The following is a 21,505-nucleotide window of genomic DNA, read 5'->3' on the forward strand; positions in this document are numbered from 1 at the left end:
GTATGTAAATGTCAAGTTACTATATTATACACCTGAAACTAATGTAATATTGCATAACAACTATACTTCAATTAAAAGCAAGTAATTTTTAAAAAGGAAATAAAGGACTTCTCTGCAGTAAAAATTAAAAAAAAAAACAAGATGATCAGATTGTGTTAAGTGGCCTGAAGGAAATGAATAGGGCCATATAACTGACAAGGAGAGACAGGGAACTACTTTCAGGTCATCAGAGAAACAAACAACTGAGCAGCCATTCAGGGGAGAACAGAAGAAAATGTATGGTGGACACAAATCTGATATGAGAAAGAACTTGGTGTAATGGAGGAACAGAGGGAAGCCAGGGTGATTATACGGTATTGAGGAGTGAAGCTGGAAACAGAGGTGTGAAGCTGGAAACAGAGGCAAGCCTAATAATGAAGGACCTTGGAGACCACCACAGGGAAAGCCAGCAAGGGCTTTAGTAGGAATGATCTAGGTATACAGTTTCCATATTTTTAAGCTCGTTCATGTGGCTGTGGAGAACCAACTGTAGGAGGAAAGAATGGAAAGGCTCAGCATGTAATTCAGGTGAAAGTGAAGGAGGCTTAAACCTAGTAGCAGAGGAAATGTAGCACTGACACAAAAGAGAGGAGCCCCAAGAAGAAACCCTAAGCAACTGAGTAAACTTTGTTCAATTTGCCAAGGTGGGAGAGACATTTATTCTCCCACCTTAAACAACAACAATGAAAAAAGGAAAAACATATATAAAAAACAGGTTTTAAATCTTGGATAATAGAGAGTATAGGAAAAAGGAATTAAATGAATTGAGCCCCATGACTACCCCAGATTACTGCTTAGATGCCATTTCTAGGCTGCAGTTCAGGAAGGGGGAACCCAAACTGAACCAAGCAGTCTTGCTGTGTTGAGGAGACAAAGTTAAGAATTTGGAAAGATCAACACAACTGGAATTTGCAAAACAGAGTACAGGAAAGAAGACAGCTGCATAGAGAGGACAGTTCCAAAAAAACATGTAGAAGATTCCTTTCAAGTCCTTAGGTAAGTACTGATCAGCACAATACTAGTTGTTGGGAAATACCAAACAACAGGGAAAGAACTACCAAAAAGAAGTGGCAGAGAAATTCTGAGCTGGGAATAGTTTGTGTTCCCACGGTCCAACTGGAGAAACCTCATATAATAAACAGGACATTGGGTTGAATACTCGGGAGGCTATTGCTTCAGTAGGGGAGAAAAGGAGCCCTGACTACAGGCTGCTTCAAAGCAAGACTTGAAATGATCAAACTGTTTCTGAGTAACTTGACTGTACTCCAAAACAAAGCTCAAGAAGATTTAAAAGAATACACATATGTACACAAAAACCCAACATCCAACAGTATAAAACTCACATTCAATTTAAAAATTACCAGGCATGCAAAGTAGCAGGAAAATATTATCCAAAACAAGAAAAATCAAGCATTAAAAACAAACCCCAAAATAATACAGATGTTAACTCTTTTAATGTCCTTATTTACTATTCCTATGGTAAATACATTCATTGTGTTAAACAAGGTAGAGAAAAGAAATAGTATATTAAGGAGAGACATGAAAGATTTTTTAAAAATCATATTTCCACAAGCAAAAATACATTACTTATGGTTAACAGCAAATTAGTGCAGAAGAATAAGTTGGTGAACTTGAAGGCATGGCAACAGAAATTATCCAAAATTCAACGCAGAGAAAGAAGACGGGAAATATACAAAAACATCAGTATGCTGTGGGACAACTTTGAGCAGACTAACATACATGTAAATTGGAGTCCCAGAAGGAGGTAGGAGAGAGTGGGGTAAAGAAAACTTATTTTAGGAAATTTTCCTTAAAAATGCTGTTAGCCTTTTTTAGGAAAAAATGTTAGCTAACAGCCAAAAATAAACTATATAAATCCACAAGTCCAATAAGTGCAACTAACTCCAAGCACAAAAATCATGAAGAACACTACACCAATGTACAAATTTGATGATTAAAAAATCTTAAAAGCAGCAGAGATTTAAAAAGATAAGAACGACAGCAGACTTCTCACCAGAAACAACGCAGTTCAGAAGGCAGTGGAGCAACACCTTTAAAACTAGTTTTAGACCCAGCAAAGATATCTTTCAAGTACAGATTCAAAAAATCTTTCTCAACAAGGTGGGCCTGTACACCTTGCTAAAAGGATTTTGGATTTTTATCTTCAAAGTAATTGTAAGCAACTAATAGATTCTAAATGATGAGACCTGCATTTTCAGGAAGACCCATTAGCTTTCTGTGAAGAACAGACTGGGCTAGGGGGACAAGGGGTCATACATATGTAAGAACAAAGGCAGCATAAACTTGTTCCCCAAAACAATGAATGCTGACATTGACTGGGGTCATAGAAGTGGGTATGGAGAACAGTGGGCTGATTAGAAAAATATCTAGAAGATAGTTATTCAAAGACTTGGTGCCTGGATGTGAGGCTGAAGGAAGAGGAAGGAATCAAGAATGATTCCTGTTTCCAACATGAGCAACTGTACTTCTATATAATTTTACCCACCTGAAAAAATAATTTAAACCAATTATACACTATCAGACCTGTAACTGAAACAACCTATAAGAGTAAACTATTCTAAATGCTGCATTTAAACTAAACAGTTCACTGGGTAAAAGCTGCAGATAAAAACCAAACAGCACTTTTTTGTAGCAGAAAAAGCTACAGGCATGAGCTTTGTTCATCTGAAATTTGCACTGAGCTCAGTCTTGCATGGACACAGTTGCTATTGTTGCTTATGGAAAATAGTAAAAGCATGATTTCTTGGAGTCATCTGATGAGATCCTGAAGTGCCTTTACAGAAGAGTTGCTTCTACAGGCAAATCACTATATTGGGGATGTACATTTAAAAGAAATTATAACTCTCATGCAGCATTTAAAAATGGCTGCAAATTTTTAGTAATCCCTCCTAGTTCAGCAACTTTGCTAACCTATTTTTCTATGTTCACAGTTAGGAATCTACTGGTGAAAGATTTTTTAAAGGTCTTAAATAGTAACAACAAATGTTTGTTGTGGATTTACAAAGGGCTGCGCACTATATGCTAAGTGCCTTCCATGATAATTGCATTCAACCTTAAAAACTCTATTAGGTAGTAGTTATTCCCATTTAACAGATGCACAGAGGTTAAGTAATTTGCCTTAGATTATGAAGCCAGTAAATTGCAGAGCCAAGGGCATGAACCCAGATAGGTCTGACCTCAATCCCTGGACTCTTGGAAAATTCATCTTTAAACTTCAGAAATCTTCCTGCACATTAGGATACATATAACTTATACACTGATTTTGTGTGGGTACATACTTTATGGATAATACCTAAGTTTCTAAATTATTTCCTTCTAAAAATTCACAAAATGAAGGGGAATAAAAGTATGCTTATCATGTAATGAGCACTGACTAGAATATAGAATTGTTGAAACATCATCTTGTAGGCCTAAAAATAATATAACACTGTAGATTAATTCTATTTCAACAAAATAAGATAAAATAAAAATTCATACAATCTTATCATTAAAATGTTCAGACTTTCAATTTGCTTCAAGAGATTCTTCGAAGCAGAGAGCTTAAAGAGCAAGAATTGTATGTAGGTTATGAGAGTTTTCATTAACATACGTATATGCATGTGTGTGTAACAGGGGATGATGATCAAAGCATAACTTGGCTGAGTATAGATGATGATCAAAAGCATAACTTGGCTGAGTATAGACACTAAGGAACTGAAAGTAAACCGAGGGTTGGGTATCTTGAGTCATACAATGAACTATCCATGCCTTACTTAGCACTGTGATAGGCAACAGCTCAGAGGATTTATGTGGAAACCATGTTGTGTGATGGACATGAATGAGTACACATACACTTAACACATCTCTGGCTGAATTACACGGCACATTATATGCATGTCTCTTTCCCCAAAAACTATGCAGTTATGGGGATTAACTTCAAAACTGTAAGTGAATTAAAATTTTCTCCACAGTTAACAGAAACTCACAGGTTAAAAGGTTATTTTTTTTTTCTGCAACAGCAACAAAAAAAAAGCCTAGAAACTGAAATTCTCCAAGAAAATTCTTTATTTGGGTTCAACCTAAAATAGTTTAAATTTGATATCTCTTTGTTAGAGAAAAGAAATCTCCAATTGTATAGACTTAATAGAAAAGTACTGAATTTGCCATTTCCAAGAGAAGATATTTTTTGCATGCGTTGGGCATCTACCACAGTAACCCAAAAGACTACTTGCAGTAAATATAAGTGTCACAGCTCTGAATCTGAAATGCCCAAAATCAATTTCCTAACTTAGAAAGTTGTCCTTCTTACCATAACGCATGATCTGACTATTCATAATGTTTGAAAACCATGAAAATACAATTTTTGGCATGTGCACCGCGCTGGTAAAGGATTTGTTCCTCTGAAAACACCATTTGTAAGATTAAGCAGAGCAGAGGGCACCTCTGTGTGTGAACAAGCAGGTAGGTGTCTCATGGTTTCTGAAAGTCCTCTCCTTCCTTAATGGGCCAGTACTGATGCCAGCAAGGGGAGAGTCCAGGCACATGGCTCAGCTTATGACTTAATTTTCCACAGCTAAGAAAAGAAAATCACCAAAATTGGTTAGTTTGAAGACCAACAGTTGGGGTTTACAAGTCCACTTACATGATAATGAACCAAGAACCCTTTACATAAGAAGAACAATAGCAACCACAGAACACCATAGAGAAACATGAACAATTCCCAGAGTCAAAAATGACACACTGCAGTTCGTGGGTCTTGGGTTTTCATTCATTCTGCCACTGTGTACATCCCTAGATGAGAGGACAGCCATCCCGCAGCCCATGCTATTAGACTGACATGAGATTCAAACTTGACTTTGTGTTCTATTCAAGAGCACAGTCTATTTCACTCGTGTCAAATAAGGAAACCTAAGCTAAGAAGCCTGTGTACCACCATCAAAATGTCTATTTTACCTCAAGAGTTCTTATTCCAATCTTTCTCTTTCTCTCCCTCTCTCTCTCTCTCTCACACACACAGGGTGAAAAGCAAGGATTATTATATTTGGTCATTTTTAAGACTAAGCAGATGCTACAGAGTACTGGTCTCACTTACTCTTATATTAAATCCTAGAAGATCACTTATAACACCTGAGACAGCAGAAAGGATAACGACTCGTGTGATATTGTAGATTAAGGGATTCATTGTCAGTCCATAGAGTCTAAATGGTGTGTCCAACTCCTATAAAAACACGAAAGAACGGAGATGAGATCCATGGCCTCTCGATGGCCGCCACTGATTTCTGGGCTGTGTTTTAGGTCTTGGGTGGGGATGACTGCGTCAGGCCATTTCCTTCATGTTCAATAGCTGCATTCAAAAAACCTCTAATGGACTCTCATCTACTTCTCCACTAGCTACGTGATTAAATGTGGGTTTGTGTGGTATGTTATTTGTGATTTTTAAGAAATGTTCAGGGGCGCCTGGGTGGCTCAGTGGGTTAAGCCTCTGCCTTTGGCTCAGGTCATGATCCCAGGGTCCTGGGTCGAGCCCCACATCAGGCTCTCTGCTCAGCGGGAGCCTGCTTCCTCCTCTCTCTCTCTCTGCCTGCCTCTCTGCCCACTTGTGATCTCTGTCAAATAAATAAAAACTAAAATCTTTAAAAAGAAATGTTTATTTGAAAAATGTGACAGATGTCAGCAATCACCTGAACCTGGGTAATGAGATGAGAAATTTTTTTCTATGTAGTCATTAACCCCAAACTATCAAGTTGGTATTTTGAATGTACACAGCCTGACATCTACCTATTCCTATAGTCTCCTCCAGTAAGTAAAACATTGATTTAAGTGCTAGTAAAAGTGTATCACGGGATATTACTTACTTTCAATAACTTGGTAGACAGCTTTAATACATTATTTACTAGAGTAAGCTGTTCTTTCTTATTCGGCTTTTTCTCCATCTTAAGATATAAATTAATCTAAGAGAAAAAGGAAATATTAAGGCAAATCTCACAAAAAAAGATATATACATACTGCATTAAGTCTGGCAGATTTGAGAGTAATATATTCAAATAAAATACATTTTGAAATTCCTGCAGTTATTTCTACAGAATACATATGTCACATGCCCTACACCCCACCCCAGTCAGTCACATCTGGCAAAGAATGTATGTATATATAGATATATATGTATAGATATATAAACAAAAAGTGTAATACTAATTATAACACAACAATTAACATATGAATTCCTTCAGTTCAAAAGCTCTGTCTTACTCTTTTTGGTGTCTCCCACATAAACTAACATCCTTGGGAAACACAAATGAGAGGTAGGAAGATAGCTGCTGCTTTTCACTTGCTATATTTTCTTATCTTTTCTCTGCTAGGAAATATTCCCCACTATAATTCTAAGGCAAAAAAAGAAAATCTAATGATACCAAATGTTTTTATTTATAACTTATGGATAAACATGAAATCAAAATTAAACAAACAAAACCCCTTTATACTACTCTGTATTTATAAGAAACATTTCCCAGTCTTAAAATCCAGTCACGTACTAAAGAGCAAGCATTTTCGAAACACTGAATGTATTCTACAGCTGATAGAGAAGAAATTCAAGAAGTTTATTAAACGTGCTTAAATGACAAGTACTACAGAGATCTAATATTTGATGTGGAATATGTCATTAAAAACATGCTCCATTACCACCAATAAAGATAACTTTATAATATACAAAATACTTCCAATCCATAAGATCTTAATTCTTACAATTCTGGGAACAGGTGGAGAAGATTATTACCCTCATTTCACGAGGAGGAAACACTTATATAGTAGCAGAGTGACTTGTAAGTTCACACAGCTAGAAAGTGCTAAATCTAAACTCAACCCTCAATCTTCCACACAGACTTTATTATGCCATCTCTAACCATAGCACCAAGTTGACAAGGACCAACCAATACCTGCTCAGTAAGTAATATTGAAACATTGCTGTATTTCTTATTGGTTTCAGACCCCAGTGAAGCAAGACGCAGCAAGAAAAGTAGTAAAGCTGTTTCCCAGATCAAAAATTCCCAATTATAAGCATCATTCAGGAAAGTTTTATGCCCTTGGAGAACCTATACAAAAGACCAAAAAAAGTTAAGTTTTTCATTTGTCTCCAAATCTATGGTTCCCCTCCTTTATTCTAGCAATTTAAAAAGATTTAGAAGTCACCAATATTTTATACTCAACGCAGAAGAGTTTTAATACTCATATAAAGCATTATCTTTTTAACTAATCACTATTTCTTTAAGTTCCTTGATTTTTTCCTTTGCATGAAAGACAGCAAAAGTCTGGGAGTAACAAAGGAGGAAAACATACAACAAGTGAAGTAAGACAAACACATTTCCAGCCTTTTAGCTAGTAGTATGCCCACTCATGATTATTTGGTGACCATTTTTCAAAGTATTAAATTTGCATTTATCTGACTAGTAGGGCTTCCTAAAACATGTGGCCCATCCTATTAGTATGACTAGAAAATCCTGAGGATCAATTCTTTACTCCATTCGAGGACATGAATAACAAGAGCAGCAGCAGAAGCTACCAGTTAGCAAATGCCTGTTATGTGTCAAGTTTTCTGTAAAAGTCTTTGGTTGTTTCAAAATTTACTCAAGTCAGCCCAAGGTAAAATGGGATTGATTGAAAAATACACAGAGAACCCTCACTGAAACCAAATGCTGGCCTTCGGAAAACCAGGAGGTCCCAGAGCAGCTCCCTTCTCCATCTCTCTTCCTGGAGGGCCTTTGAGCTCTCATCAACCACTCCTCTTAGCTAATTCTGTTGCCTTGCAAGAACCTCGTTTACTGCACCCCTGACTTTGACTTGCTCCAGTTTTGGCTTATCATAGCACCCCACTGGCCCCACTGACCCCCTACAGACCTTCCTTCTCCAAAGTCCACTACTGATATCTCAGCTTTTCAATTCTAGTTTTCAAAAGAGGGATACATTTAGCTTAGTCTGGGTAAAGTGTTCACCCCTGCCTGTAACCAGGGGATGAAAGTAACAACTATAGCAAACTAGACCCACCTCTTCACCAGGGTGGTTGGTTTATAGCAGTAGATAACACACAAACCATAGTCAAATGGCTATAAAACCAAACACAAAGAAAAACTCTTAAAACCAGCCAGAGATGCCAGGGGGAGGAGGGTAGGGAGAGGGCGGTGGGGTTATGGACTTTGGGGAAGGTATGTGCTATGAAGTATGTAAACTTGGCGATTCACAGACCTGTACCCCTGGGGCTAATACATTATATGTTAATTTGAAAAATAAAAAATTAAAAAAAAAAAAAAAAACAGCCAGAGAAAATGGACATTACTTTCAAAAGAGCAGCAATAAGACTAACAGCTAACTTCTCAGGATAAAACATGGAAACATGTTTCTCAGAAAACAAGAGAATCTTAAAGGTAGTGAAAGCAACTGGCAACCTAGAAATGTATTCTCTGCAAAAACATCCTTTAAACATGAAAGTGATAAAAAAACATTTTCAAACAAACAAAAATAATTCATTATCAAGCCAATTATGCAAACAGGAGGAAAATAATCCCAGAAAAAAACAGAAATGCAAGAACTAATGAAAAGGGTAAATATAAATGAATAATAAACTACAAAAAATAATAATCTTGTGGGTTTAAAATATATGTAAAATTTAAATGAAGGACACTACTAATGGGTGAATGGGTAAATGAGATAAAGTGTTCTAAGGTCCTAGCATTATCAAGGGAGCAGAAATTAATAATTTATTAGACTAAATAAACTAAGGATGTACGTTGTAATCTCTGAGGTCAGTAGTAGTAAAAGAACATATAACAAGTTAACCGAGAGGATTAAATGGAAGACTATAAAATATTAGATTAATAAAAGATGGCAAGAAAGGAAAGAAAAAGAAAAATTAATAAGTAGACTAAATAAGAACTAAACAGTATTTTATACATGGTAATTACATTAAATAATGAGCTAGACAATCTAAAACACTAAGTCTGTGAAGCTGGATTAAGACATAAGCAATCAAAAAAAAAGAAAAAAGGAAAAAGGATATGTTGATTACAGGAAACATGACTCAAATATGAAGACAAAATAAATGAAAGGGTGGGCAAAGACAACATGCAAAAACTAACCAAAGGACAGCTGGTGGAGTTAATACCAAACAGAGTAGACTTTAAGTTAAGAAGCATTAGATTCAGAGACATAAGATCATGAAAGATAAAGAACAGCCTGACACTTTTCCAGGTTAAAGGAGACTAAAGAGACAAGATAACTAAATGCACCATGTGGTCTTGGGTTGAGAAAAAGTAATTATGAAGGTCATAAAAGCCAGCTTGAAAATATACAAAGTGAAAATTGACAGAAATAAAAGGAATAAAAGAGAAATTCACCATCACAGTAGACTTGAACACACCTCTGGCAATGGCTGACAGAATAAGACCAAAAACATGATTAAGGATGTTGGAGATGCAGGTAACACAACAAATAAACGTGGACTAATTTACATAGAGAGAATGCTGCTCACCCAAACAACAGAACACAAGTTCTTACAAAGTGCTGATGGGGATTTAATAAAACTGAACATATGTCAGATAATAAAGCAAGCCTCTACAAATTTCAAAGGAGTGAAAACATTCAGAATATGTTCTCTGACCACAGTAGAATTAAGATAAAACTCAATAAACGGAACAATACAAGCTAAGCCTATAACTTCTTGTAATGAAGAAAGCAGAGAGGTCCACCCCCACACCCCCCAAAAAGATACAGGGACCTGTTGAAAGGATACAGGAGGGAGCTTCAAGGGTCTCCCACTGGCCAAATCTGGGACAATTTAGCCATCAAAATGCAATAATAGATACATAATAGATTACAATCTATTCGATAAAAATCAGAATGTATGAGTCCATGATGGAAGGAAGGAAGGAAACAAAGAAGAAACAAAGGAAAGGTCAACCATAGGGTGACAACTAACAAACGTGTGGAAGGAAAGATGGAGTCAGAAAAATCACTATTCTGTTACCCTCATGGCATAACAGTTTTATCACCAATCAAAAATTGCCAACTAAAATTAGAGTGATCTTAGAGTCTCAAAGCACTCAGAATTACTTTATTCTCATTTCAAAAAGTAAGGAAAATTAACAAGTATTCAAAATAGCAAAAGAAATTTAGATACATTAAAAACAAAATAGATATTTCAACACAACCATGCTGGTGCCTTGCTCTTGAGAAACAAATTTTCATCATACACACACACACACACACACACACACACACACACGTCTAGAATAGATAGTGAATCTTATTAGAATTTCCGTTCTTCATTAAAACAAATATAAAACTCTTACCTGGGCACAGCAAATGAAAGCAATTGAAAGAGTCAGCAAGAAGACTGAAGATACAACCACATCAACTGAACGCTGCGGACCCCGTCTCTGTGGAATAAGACACATAGGTTAGGATTACAGTTAGAAACAGCAATGGCTCTCACTCCATTCACATACTGAATTTTACTACATGAATGTGAGAATAAATGTTTATAAGAAGTTTCTGGCATAGGATTTTAATACATTTTGGACATGTTTCACTTGAAGCGCTGAAATTCATTGCTGTTCCAAATTAAGAGTATGAGTGATTCACTAATGTATTTTCAGCTGGAATATTTTCCAAAAAGTCAGAAAAAGATGCAACTTTCAATTTTTGATTCTGCCCTAGGAATTTATTTTGCCTTTTCCCTTTCTAAGCTCTTATTTAGTTACTTCTAACAGCACAGCAGACAGATCACTTCCAGCTTGGTGTCCAGCATGTCTGTTAACCACTGATACAATCCGCCCAGTACACACGACTAACTCCACCACCCACTGACGATCTGCTGCCAGCAATTTCAGTGAGCGGGCTCCCTGCATATTTTTTCTATGTTAGTCAGGTGAAACTCACCTTTAGAAAGGAACGCAGTGATAACCATATCTTAATGTTCTCCACTTTTTTAAGTCTGAAATGAGGTATTTCATATTTCCTAGCTTTCCTGGCAGAGGTAATATGGCTGAAGAGTTTTGCAAATAAAAATCTCTAGAAGGGTTTAAAAAAAAAATCATAAAGTAAAAGGTACAAATGTGTCTCTGTGTACATATTTATATAATTGCAAGCAATATTCCCCATATATAAAAAATAATAAAGGATGAAATTGATCACTTAGGTCATCAATAGCTCATGGCCCTGTTGCTTCCAAACCACATTCCATTGTAATCTGTGTCTCTATAACATGGTACACTCCTGACATTTTCAAGGAATATTCTTGGCAGACCTTTGTGAATCCCCAGCTTCTCAAACACAAACATTTACAGGATTCTGGTTTAGTCCCAAATTTGTTTTTTTGCACATAACACCAATATATCAAGTCCTCAATTCCAAATTCTTATAAGAATTCAACAAATCTATTTCTCACTTGATCATTTTTCACAGAAACATTTTGACTTTGAGGCTAACTACACATGTCATGGGCAAACGGGCACAGAGGCACACTGAGATACAGGTGCGATGCGGTCAGCCAGGCTGAGTCCCTGCCTAAAGCATTTACTCCTACACATGAGCTCAGCGAAATGCCAGATTATAACATGTCAATTGTGAATAACCGATACCACGATAACAATCGATACCACGATTGTTAAACCCACAAATACCAAAATCCCATTCATCAATCCTTCATTGCCCACATTAACTTTCGGAGAGAGAACAAATCAAGAAAAGAAAATCAACTCAATGAAATATTATACGCAAAAGCAGAGGCAAGAAATTTTACTTAACTCTCTACTGACCTGTTTATACGTTCTCTCTGCCACACACATCATGAAAAAAAAAATCCAAGTAAGACACAATCTTTCAAAAAAATTAATCATAGACAAAATAATGATAGGCGTAACAGGTGGTGCCCCACAAAAAAGAGTCATGATCTCCTCAGCTGAAATGGATTTTAGCTGGTCAAGGCTCTTGTCACGGAAAAGTCGATGTAAGAAAGGAAAAAATGCTAATCCAATGGTGATGACATTTCCCAGCATCTGATAACCTACTCCTTGCTGATATGCATTCACCTGGGAATTAATTAAAAATGTCCAACATTATTACACAGTTAAATGGAGTTACCAAGAAGTATTTACCAAGTACTACTTAGATTATTAAAAACTACCTGTTGAGGCGCCTGGGTGGCTCAGTGGGTTAAGCCTCTGCCTTTGGCTCAGGTCCTGATCTCAGGGTCCTGGGATCGAGCCCTGCATCAGGCTCTCTGCTCAGCAGGGAGCCTGCCTCCCCCTCCCTCTCTGCCTGCCTCTCTGCCTACTTGTGATCTCTGTCTGTCAAATAAATAAATAAATAATCTTTAAAAAAAAATACCTGTTTTATAGCCAAAAGAAGTATAAATAAAGATGATTTATCACTCTTTGATTTCATTAAAAATCAGGCTTAAATGAGATAAAGAATATTTGCAGAAGTATACCTGAATAATGATTATGTTCACAGAGAACACTGTAACAGATCTAAAAACATACTCAAGTAAAGATTCTAACTACAACATGAAAAAAATATATATTTGTGCTTTAAAGGCAGAGTCAGTACTTTGGTCACTGAATAGAGCCTATGAAATAGCTGATCATTAAACAGGTTTTTGGAAAGGTTTGAAAAACTCATGAAATCTTACCCTGCTCATGATGATGCCACTTATTTCCAACACAGACATATCCATCTTTTTGCACTCATTCCCTTCCCAGATTATTGCACTAACTCGATCAGAGGCAGGACTTGAGTTCTGAAGCCAGAATAAGTGGTTCTAAAAGAAAAAAAGAAAAAACTCTTTCCATCCACCCTTCTTTCTTTCCTCTGTTGGATCTTTCTCCCCACTGTTCAGTTCTCAGGCCACATTCACAGCGCTGGACCTCATCATTCCATTCTCTCCTTCCGAGAGCTCATCATGCCCATAGCCGCCTCCGTGATGCTCACCTCTGGTCCCTTTTTTCTTCAATAAGCCAATATCTGACCTGGAGTGAGACTAAATGTCTTCTGTGGTGATGGGAAGTAGAATTCCATGGTTTGTCAAGGTGGCTTCCCCATCTAAAGGTCTAGAAGTGAGCCTAAGCTTGGTTTACTCATGGCATGCTACGGAGAAAAGTATTTCTAGAGCAGAGTGACTGTACTGGAGACCGCAGGAAGTTAGGTAGGGGAGCTGCTAATAAGTCTTACATGTTACATGAATGACTGAGGAGTTAAGCCTTTCTCTGGCCTAATCAGGAACATGGAAAAGCATAGAAAACTCAAGAGGAGAAAGCTCAAGATTTAAAAAAAAAAAAAAAAAAAATGCCATTTCCTTCTGCTATGTAAGTTCTTATTCAAGTACCAACTCAAGTCCCATTTCACCATGGTCAGCTCATTGGCACAAGTCTCACTATTCTGCCCTTCCCTGAAATTAAAGACCCTTAGAGTCTATATCAGACAAATTAGCATGTAATTATATGCTACTTTTCTAATGTCCTCTACTTATTTCCCCTATAATCATCTTGTCCTCAAGCTAAAATATAAATTTCTAAAAAAAAAAAAGAAAGATCACATGGTGTATTTCTTCTCTTTTTGCTACAATGCTCAGTACAATGCTGATGAGCATCTACTGATTTATTCATTGGTGATGCCAAAAAAAAATGTATGAAGTGCCAACTACGTAACACACGCCCCAGATACAAAGGAGAACAAGACAGACACTGTCCTTGACACCAAGGAGATTACAGACTGATGGGAGACATAATTAAATAAAGTTACTGCACAGCATGACAAGGGAAAGAAAGAGGGCTTCAGGAGCAAATGAGAAAGGCTTCCTAAGGAAGGATCATTTAAGCCAAGACCTGAAAAAGAAAAAGGAGTGAGCTGAAGGAACAGTATCAGAGAAAGTGCGTTCTAGGCAAATAAGCCAGAGGCACATGGGGAATGGTACCGCCCTGAAAGAAGTTCAACTGTGGTAAAGTAGAGCACGTGAGAGCTGGGGGAGGAACGATCAAAGAGGAGACTGTATTGGAGTGAATAAAGAAATGGAAGCAAATAACCCCAATGGGGGAAAGAGCAGTTAAAGGATTTCAAGGGGAATGACATGATCGCGGCTGCAGTATGGAAGAGCAGATGAAGGGAGCAAGCCCACAGAAGCTGTTAATGATCTAGATAGCCCCTAGCAGGGGACACACAAGTAGACAGAGAGATATTATTCAGTGGAGTTAAGACGATGTGAGGACCGATTAGAAACATGCTGGAGAAGGAGGGGTTTCCCAGGTTTCTGCCTTTGGTGGTTAGTAATAGATTCAAAAATATGGAGAATAAAAGAGCAGGGTAGATAGGGGAATTGGGAATGATGAATTCCTTTTGATATGGTGAGTTTCATGTTACCTTACATATGCCTTAAAATTATACTGAAAATCCCAAAAGTGCAAAGGACGTCAAGGTCATCAGGATGCTATGCAATGGTTACTGTATTACTATATTACTAATTATGTTACTCCTAGGGCCAGTATAATGTAGATGAATCATCAGACCAAAAGTAAATAATCTTTAGATTCAAGCTTTGATGGCAAAATTGAAAGAAAAAAAGGCTTAAAGCTTTAATGAAAAAGTGTACATGGATTCTGGTTAGTCTTTAAGAATTGTATACATCTAATGAAGCAAGATTTTTTTCATAAAAATGTGTAACTTAAGTCAATGGTAACCTAGAGTCTAGAAAATTCACTAATTCAACAAATGAATATCCACCACCCAGTATTTATAAATCACTGTGGAAATATATAGCCTAAATGACAACAACCAAAGCAGAAGAAATGATGACATTGCCCCAAACATTTGGAATGCTGATTTGAGACCCACTTCTAACCATTCAATCTATCTAACAGTGGAAAAAGCTCTCTCATGAAGTAACAATCACTCCGGCTCTAGAAGTATTTAAGCAGAGGCCACTGATCATCTGATGGGGATACTAATAACAATGCTAACCTTTTTTCAGGTGCTCACTCTTTGCCAGACATTGTGCTAAGCACCTTCCTATTACCTCGTTAGATCTATCACAATAGTCCCAAGAAGTGGTAACTATTATTACCACTTGAGGAATTCCTACATTCATTGGAAGGTTCAAATACCTTCTAAGGAATCTCTAATTTCAGGCTATCTGATTTTGTGATATTAATATAAAACCTAAAATTAAAAGCATCACTTGGTTTATACATTATTAGAAAAGCAAACAATGCCATTTCTTAGTAATTCATATATAACACTGTGAGTCTGCGAAAGTATGAGGTTGATGGACCAAACAACCCCACTCACATAAAATGAACATTAAGGATCATTCTAAGGAAAATAATGAGAAAAAGTATTATGAAGAAAAACTTAGGTTAGGGCAACTTCAGAGAACTCCCCTCACCCCGAGTTCTAATACCAACATCTTCACTTACAGACTATACTCAATTTCCTCATCTCTAAATTAGAGATAATAATAGTATCCACCATATATGACTATAGTAAAATCGATGGGCTAATATGGTACCTGGCCTATAAATACAGTGAGCATTAGCTATTATTACCATCACCTTTACAGACCTGCTGAAAAACATCTTCTTTGGGGTCACGTTTGGTCCCTGAGTGAAGGGTATTCACATGGGCCCCCTCACTATCACTGGTGACAGACGATCGACACTCTGGGCCATGCAGCAGGTCATCCCATAGCATATCCTCAGTCTCCGAGTCATGGCGGGTGCTCTCTGAGTCTCTTCTCGACATGTGGAGGCTTCGGGAGCCACCACTCATGCCCGACCTCGAGCCCTTTCAAGGAAAACAGAAAACCAAAACTATATATATTTTTTTCATTCATTTTTAAAAGCAACCATCTATCTGAAATAAAAGTCAAACAAGTTATCTGTGGTGATGACTGGCAAGCTTTCTTAAGTTGACCCCTACAAGGCTTCACATAACAATAATACATTTTAGTAAGTCAACGTCGAACTCCAATGACTCTCTAACAAGCAGGGTTTAAAAGGACACCCTCTGAGAAGTTTTCGCCCAGTCATGAGATGGTTCCACTCACGTTCCCTGGGATGACAGTGACCTCTACATGCATATCCCGAGGATCTACCCTGGGTATGGGTGTGGCCAAGCCTACTGACATACCCCAAGTGTCCCCTAAATAATGTGAGTGTGACTGCAGATCTAGTCACATCCCGGGGACCCGGCCAAACATGGAAAGGACAGTCAGACTGAAAAAAGGGTGCACAGTGCGGCTCTCCTGCAGGACAAACATAAATATGTAAGTTTTTCCACATCCCAGACAGCCTTGTCAATCAATGCGAAACTCACACTCCCACCATCTACCCCATTCACCTCTGAATGGTAACCTTCCAAATGGACAATAGTGAGATTTGCTGCTCCCACCTCTCAGTGGTGGAAGACAGGAATGAGGCTTGAGAATAAGGCCCACATTCCAAGTCAATATAAGGGAGCCTTCTCGTCCTCTGGGGACTAGCAAGCCCTTACTGAGCCTCATCTCATCTAGGATGCTTTTGAGATGAGAGTCAAAGTGAAACAGCTCTTTGCTTTTTGGGGGTGAAAGGCCACAGGAAAGCTGCCAGACAGGTAGACAAACAGGCGGTGGCAGGGGAGGCCAGGCTGACAGAAGCACTATTTTAGGACAACCAATAAAAAAAGCAATGGATAAAGATATGACACTGGGGACCAGGCCTGGAACAGTCACCTGTCAGAAGGCTACCTTACCTGACTGAAGGCTGCCGATTCAAATTCTGATTCTGCCAGACTATCCGAATCCCGAGCCGTGTGACACCACTTGGGAGTGCTTTTCTTTACCTGACAAAAATGAAGCCAACCAACAAAAGGAAAACATGTCCAACATCTTGTGACTATTCAGTGATCTGGGGATCGATGCCGATACTTTTACGAACTCAAAATTACCTGAGTGTTGAGGTGCCTGGTAAGTATGGATTTTCTATTCTTCACTTCACAACCGTTGTCACTTGAGGCCCCTTCCACACTCCTACGTAGCATCATCATCTGTGTCCGGGCTTCACCGTCCTCCTCACTGGACAGATCATCCGAAATCCCATTCCCCAGTCGCCTGAAAGCCTCCTACAAAGAGAACAGCAATTTCTTCCCAGGGCACAGCCCAAAATACTCCAGTAAACCGCACATGCAAAAACAAAAAAAGCACGTAAAAACTAAGAAATGATGCAAGTAAGCCAAAAGTGAACAAGCCTATATATTACTCCGGTCTCCGTAAAGAAAAACAGTGAACTCTCTTGGAACTAAACGGGCTCATGGACATACTACATAGAGGTTAGAAGCACAGGCTTGTGTCTGGGGCACGGCCCTTCTCCTCACTAACGTGTAACTGGAGGCAAGTCACTAACCTGAGGCTCCATTTCCTCGTCTGAACAGTGACGGTAATAAAAGCCCTATCTCACAGAGCTATGAGAACAATGAGCTGACTTACTATGTATAAAGCACTCAGGATAGTGCCTAGTTGCAGTAATGGCTCAAGAATATTAGCTATTTTTGTAATTACTACATGCCACCATCTAACAAACGAGAACATATTTAAGATGACGCAACTGAAGGGTAGTTTCAGAGCAAGACCATCTCGGCTACACCTAGAAGATAATCTCCCAAACCCCTCTCATATCATCACTACATCTCTGCAATACAGCCAGGGGTCTCTCCCTGGATCTGTTGATGATACCTCCCGGCCCACTGCTGAGGCTGGGTCAGCAGCCAAAGAAATAACATGCTCTCGTTCCAGAAATTAAAAGAATAAACTACAGTCCTCGTGTGTTATTCTCCTTTTTGTGTTCTGTGGTTTCACATTTCACTTATTTGTTAAGACAAATTACACAACCCTATTAGAATCTACTTGACATCTCTAGCAGAATCTAAGAATGGCCAAATATTACACAGGAAAGGAAAGATTTTGTTATATATAAATATATATTTATATATAATCATCTAACTCTTACCCTGTGGCACTTTTCTCCATCTGAAAATTTTGCTTTCTCCCTTGTTTGCCACATTTTAATCTCTGGTCGACACTGTCTCTTCTTAATGATAGGATGCAGACAACTTGAGTCATTGTCCGTTTCAGTCCCTTTGTTACTGATTAGTTTTACTCTTTTACTCCTAATTTTAAAAAAGAAAAAAAAGATTACTAGCTTGTTTTCTAAAAGTAGTATCTTTCACGAAATCATTTGCATTTGAAGAATTCAAGTTGATCCTTGAACAACATGGGTTTGAACTGCAGGTTCCTTATTCGTGGATCTTTTAAAAAAATACCATATAGCGTTACAGATGTATTTCCTCTTCCTGATGATGTTCTCAATCACATTCCTTTCCCTCTAGCTCACTTTATTGTAAGAATACAGTATATCATACACATAACACACAAAATGTGTGTTTATCAACTATTCACATACTATTACTAAGGCTTCCAGTCAACAGGCACCCCTAGCCCCTGCACTCAAGGGTCAACTGTGTATTATTCTGGAAATCAAGAAAATTCAGAAACCCCATTTTTCAGGCTTCTGGCTTGCCTAGGTATCTCTAGTCTCCAAAGAGGCACCATAGTTAATTTCGAGAGTAAGCCTCTTCTTTTCTGTTTTGCAAGGAAGTGGGTTCAGTCTTCCCTTCACCCTCACATCACCTGTTTATGTCACTCGAAGAAATGTCTTCCCTGTCCTGTCTCTCAAAGACCAGCAATTCTTGACTTCAAGACTCCTGCTGACTACTTCCCCTCTGAAAAATCATTCCGTCTGCTGAACAGCATGGCCTTTAGTCAGCAGGTAATATTCAGATATTTTTACATTGCTATGATTGCATCATCCTCTTATCTTCCTGATTAGAGAGTAAAATCACCAAAAAAAAGGGATGCCCAGTAGGGCACACAACGTTCAGCACAAAGAACCCCAACTAAAGAGTATAACCTATCTTAAGAAAAGTATGTGAATATATACAGGCATCCCCCACCTTTCTAAAGTTCACAAAAGTAAATCAAAAATTTGCTTTTCTGAGAGACCCACATTAGGACCAGTGTTGGCTAACCAGAAGAACTCTGAAGAGGATTTTCGCTTTCACAAGAGAAGGTGTAAAGTGCAACTAGCAATCAGCACTTGTTTTACAGCAAGTCGTGACAGAAGCCGCATGCCCGGCAGCAGCGAGGGAGGCCCCTTGGAGCTCCTGCCCCGGGAGCTACACTCAGCCTCTCAGCATCCATGGCTTTGAACTACATCTGGGAGCATCTGTGCTTTGTCTCCACTTCTTTCATGCATCCCTTAGCAAGATGCAACCTAAGGTATCAGAAAAGCCTAAGAGGGGCTATTGTTTGGGTCTGAGAAGGCTCAAAAACATCTTCCGTATAAATTCACGGTAATTGCTTCATTGCTTTATTCCATTTCGGCCTGTGAAAGGCTTCACAGGACCTCTCTACTTTTGGGAAGGAGGGGGAAACGTGTACCTCATCTTCGAAAAAGGAGCAGGAAGAGCACTTTATTTTTGAATCATAGTCATTAACAGATGACAAAATAAGTATTTCTTCAAGTCATACTAGTGTTGTCATGACACTGTAAAATTGTGAAGGAGATAGAATTTGTCTTGGATCCATTTCCCTTTCTGACCTACAGCCCATCAACACCAGCTTCCTGCATGCCATTTCAAAGAGGTATCAACTTTCACACTGAAAAATACCTGATCCTTTTAAAATTCTTTTCTCCCTCAAGATGTCAGCCAATATGGTTTAAAATATTTACCCCTTCTAAGTATTCATATTTCTGTCAACTTGTGATCTAAAATGTCATTAAAGCTTAAATAGAATGAAATTTTTATGGTAGAATCCTGGACTTATGGGGAACCTGACAGACAGTGGAGATATATGGAGGAAGCAAATCCTTCTAGAACCGTTAATGCTCACAGCACAATTATAATATGCTTACACTGTGTTCTCCTACTTAGATTACATACTAGGTTAACACTGATGTGAACATAAAATCAAATAAACATTCCAGTGTGATACTTTCTCACCTGTTCCCAAAGAGAGTCTCCCAAAAACCGCCAATAAAGGGAATAGACTCCAAAGTTTCTACTCCTCTGACTTTATCAGAGGAGTTATTTCCATTTTCTCGGCTCCCATCACTGTTGACAGTTTTCCGTAATTTTCTACAAACAAACACACACACACAAATTCAACAACTTCAGATTATTCAAGAACTTTTATATTTCTGCCCTAAATATCCCTACAGAAATTGATACCAATGGGTTACAATGTGAAATGAATTACAGTGAATTTCATATAATGAGGATAAATCATGCAAGAATGTTTCTGACTGAGGAGCAAAACTGGATTTCAAACCAAAGTCTTAGACTATCAATATTTATTTATTTTTTAAGGATTTTATTTATTTATTTATTTATTTATAATTTTTTTTAAGATTTTATTTATTTATTTGATAGAGAGAGATCACAGTAGACAGAGAGGCAGGCAGAGAGAGAGGGAAGCAGGCTCCCTGCTGAGCAGAGAGCCCGATGCCGGACTCGATCCCAGGACCCCGAGATCATAACCTGAGCCGAAGGCAGCGGCCCAACCCACTGAGCCACCCAGGCGCCCAAGGATTTTATTTATTTATTTGACAGAGAGAGAGAGAGAAAGATCATAAGTAGGTAGAGAGGCAGGCAGAGAAAGAAGGGGAAGCAGGCTTCCTGCTGAGCAGAGCGTGATGTGAGACCCAATCCCAAGACCCTGAGACCATTACCTGAGCTGAAGGCAGAGGCTTAACCCACTGAGCCACCCAGGTGTCCCTCATTTTGTTCAATATTTAAGGAAATGGAACTGATATTTCAAAATACTATTAAAAGAAAATTTTTGCACCTATGACCAACAGTCTTTTCAGGAACACTCAACACTACTAGTAGAAGGAACAATTCCTTTATTTTTTTTTTTTTTTTATACTTTTTTAATTTTTTATAAACATATATTTTTATCCCCAGGGGTACAGGTCTGTGAATCACCAGGTTTACACACTTCACAGCACTCACCAAAGCACATACCCTCCCCAATGTCCATAATCCCAACCCCTTCTCCCAAACCCCCTCCCCTCGGCAACCCTCAGTTTGTTTTGTGAGATTAAGAGTCACTTATGGTTTGTCTCCCTCCCAATCCCATCTTGTTTCATTTATTCTTCTTCTACCCACTTAAGCCTCCATGTTGCATCACCACTTCCTCATATCAGGGAGATCATATGATAGTTGTCTTTCTCTGCTTGACTTATTTCGCTAAGCATGATACGCTCTAGTTCCATCCATGTTGTTGCAAATGGCAAGATTTCATTTCTTTTGATGGCTGCATAGTATTCCATTGTGTATATATACCACATCTTCTTGATCCATTCATCTGTTGATGGACATCTAGGTTCTTTCC

General features: G+C 38.2%; 1 protein-coding gene across 9 annotated transcripts in view; it reads right to left on the reverse strand.

Moving 5' to 3' along the window:
* The window catches only part of PHTF1 (putative homeodomain transcription factor 1), a 73,481-nt gene that overhangs the window by 21,651 nt on the left and 30,325 nt on the right, over window positions 1-21,505 (reverse strand). For 7 of the 9 annotated variants that reach the window (XR_009345001.1, XR_009344999.1, XR_009345000.1 and 4 more), the window contains 13 exons: window positions 20,113-20,247; window positions 18,060-18,219; window positions 17,002-17,175; window positions 16,807-16,896; window positions 15,640-15,861; window positions 12,719-12,847; window positions 11,844-12,116; window positions 10,966-11,097; window positions 10,377-10,463; window positions 6,972-7,127; window positions 5,895-5,990; window positions 5,132-5,257; window positions 4,481-4,612 (listed from right to left, as the gene is read on the reverse strand). Coding sequence is in view for 1 of the 9 variants with exons in the window: in XM_059135307.1 (XP_058991290.1) it covers window positions 4,592-4,612; window positions 5,132-5,257; window positions 5,895-5,990; window positions 6,972-7,127; window positions 10,377-10,463; window positions 10,966-11,097; window positions 11,844-12,116; window positions 12,719-12,847; window positions 15,640-15,861; window positions 16,807-16,896; window positions 17,002-17,175; window positions 18,060-18,219; window positions 20,113-20,247 (1,801 nt within the window). In the remaining 8 variants the exon portion in view is untranslated. Of the gene's footprint in view, window positions 1-4,086; window positions 4,613-5,131; window positions 5,258-5,894; window positions 5,991-6,971; window positions 7,128-10,376; window positions 10,464-10,965; window positions 11,098-11,843; window positions 12,117-12,718; window positions 12,848-15,639; window positions 15,862-16,806; window positions 16,897-17,001; window positions 17,176-18,059; window positions 18,220-20,112; window positions 20,248-21,505 lie in introns of those variants that run through there. The other 2 variants (XM_059135307.1, XR_009345004.1) reach the window with 2 other exon arrangements.

Source organism: Mustela lutreola, chromosome 10 (genome assembly GCF_030435805.1).
Source record: "Mustela lutreola isolate mMusLut2 chromosome 10, mMusLut2.pri, whole genome shotgun sequence".
Lineage (NCBI taxonomy): Eukaryota > Metazoa > Chordata > Mammalia > Carnivora > Mustelidae > Mustela > Mustela lutreola.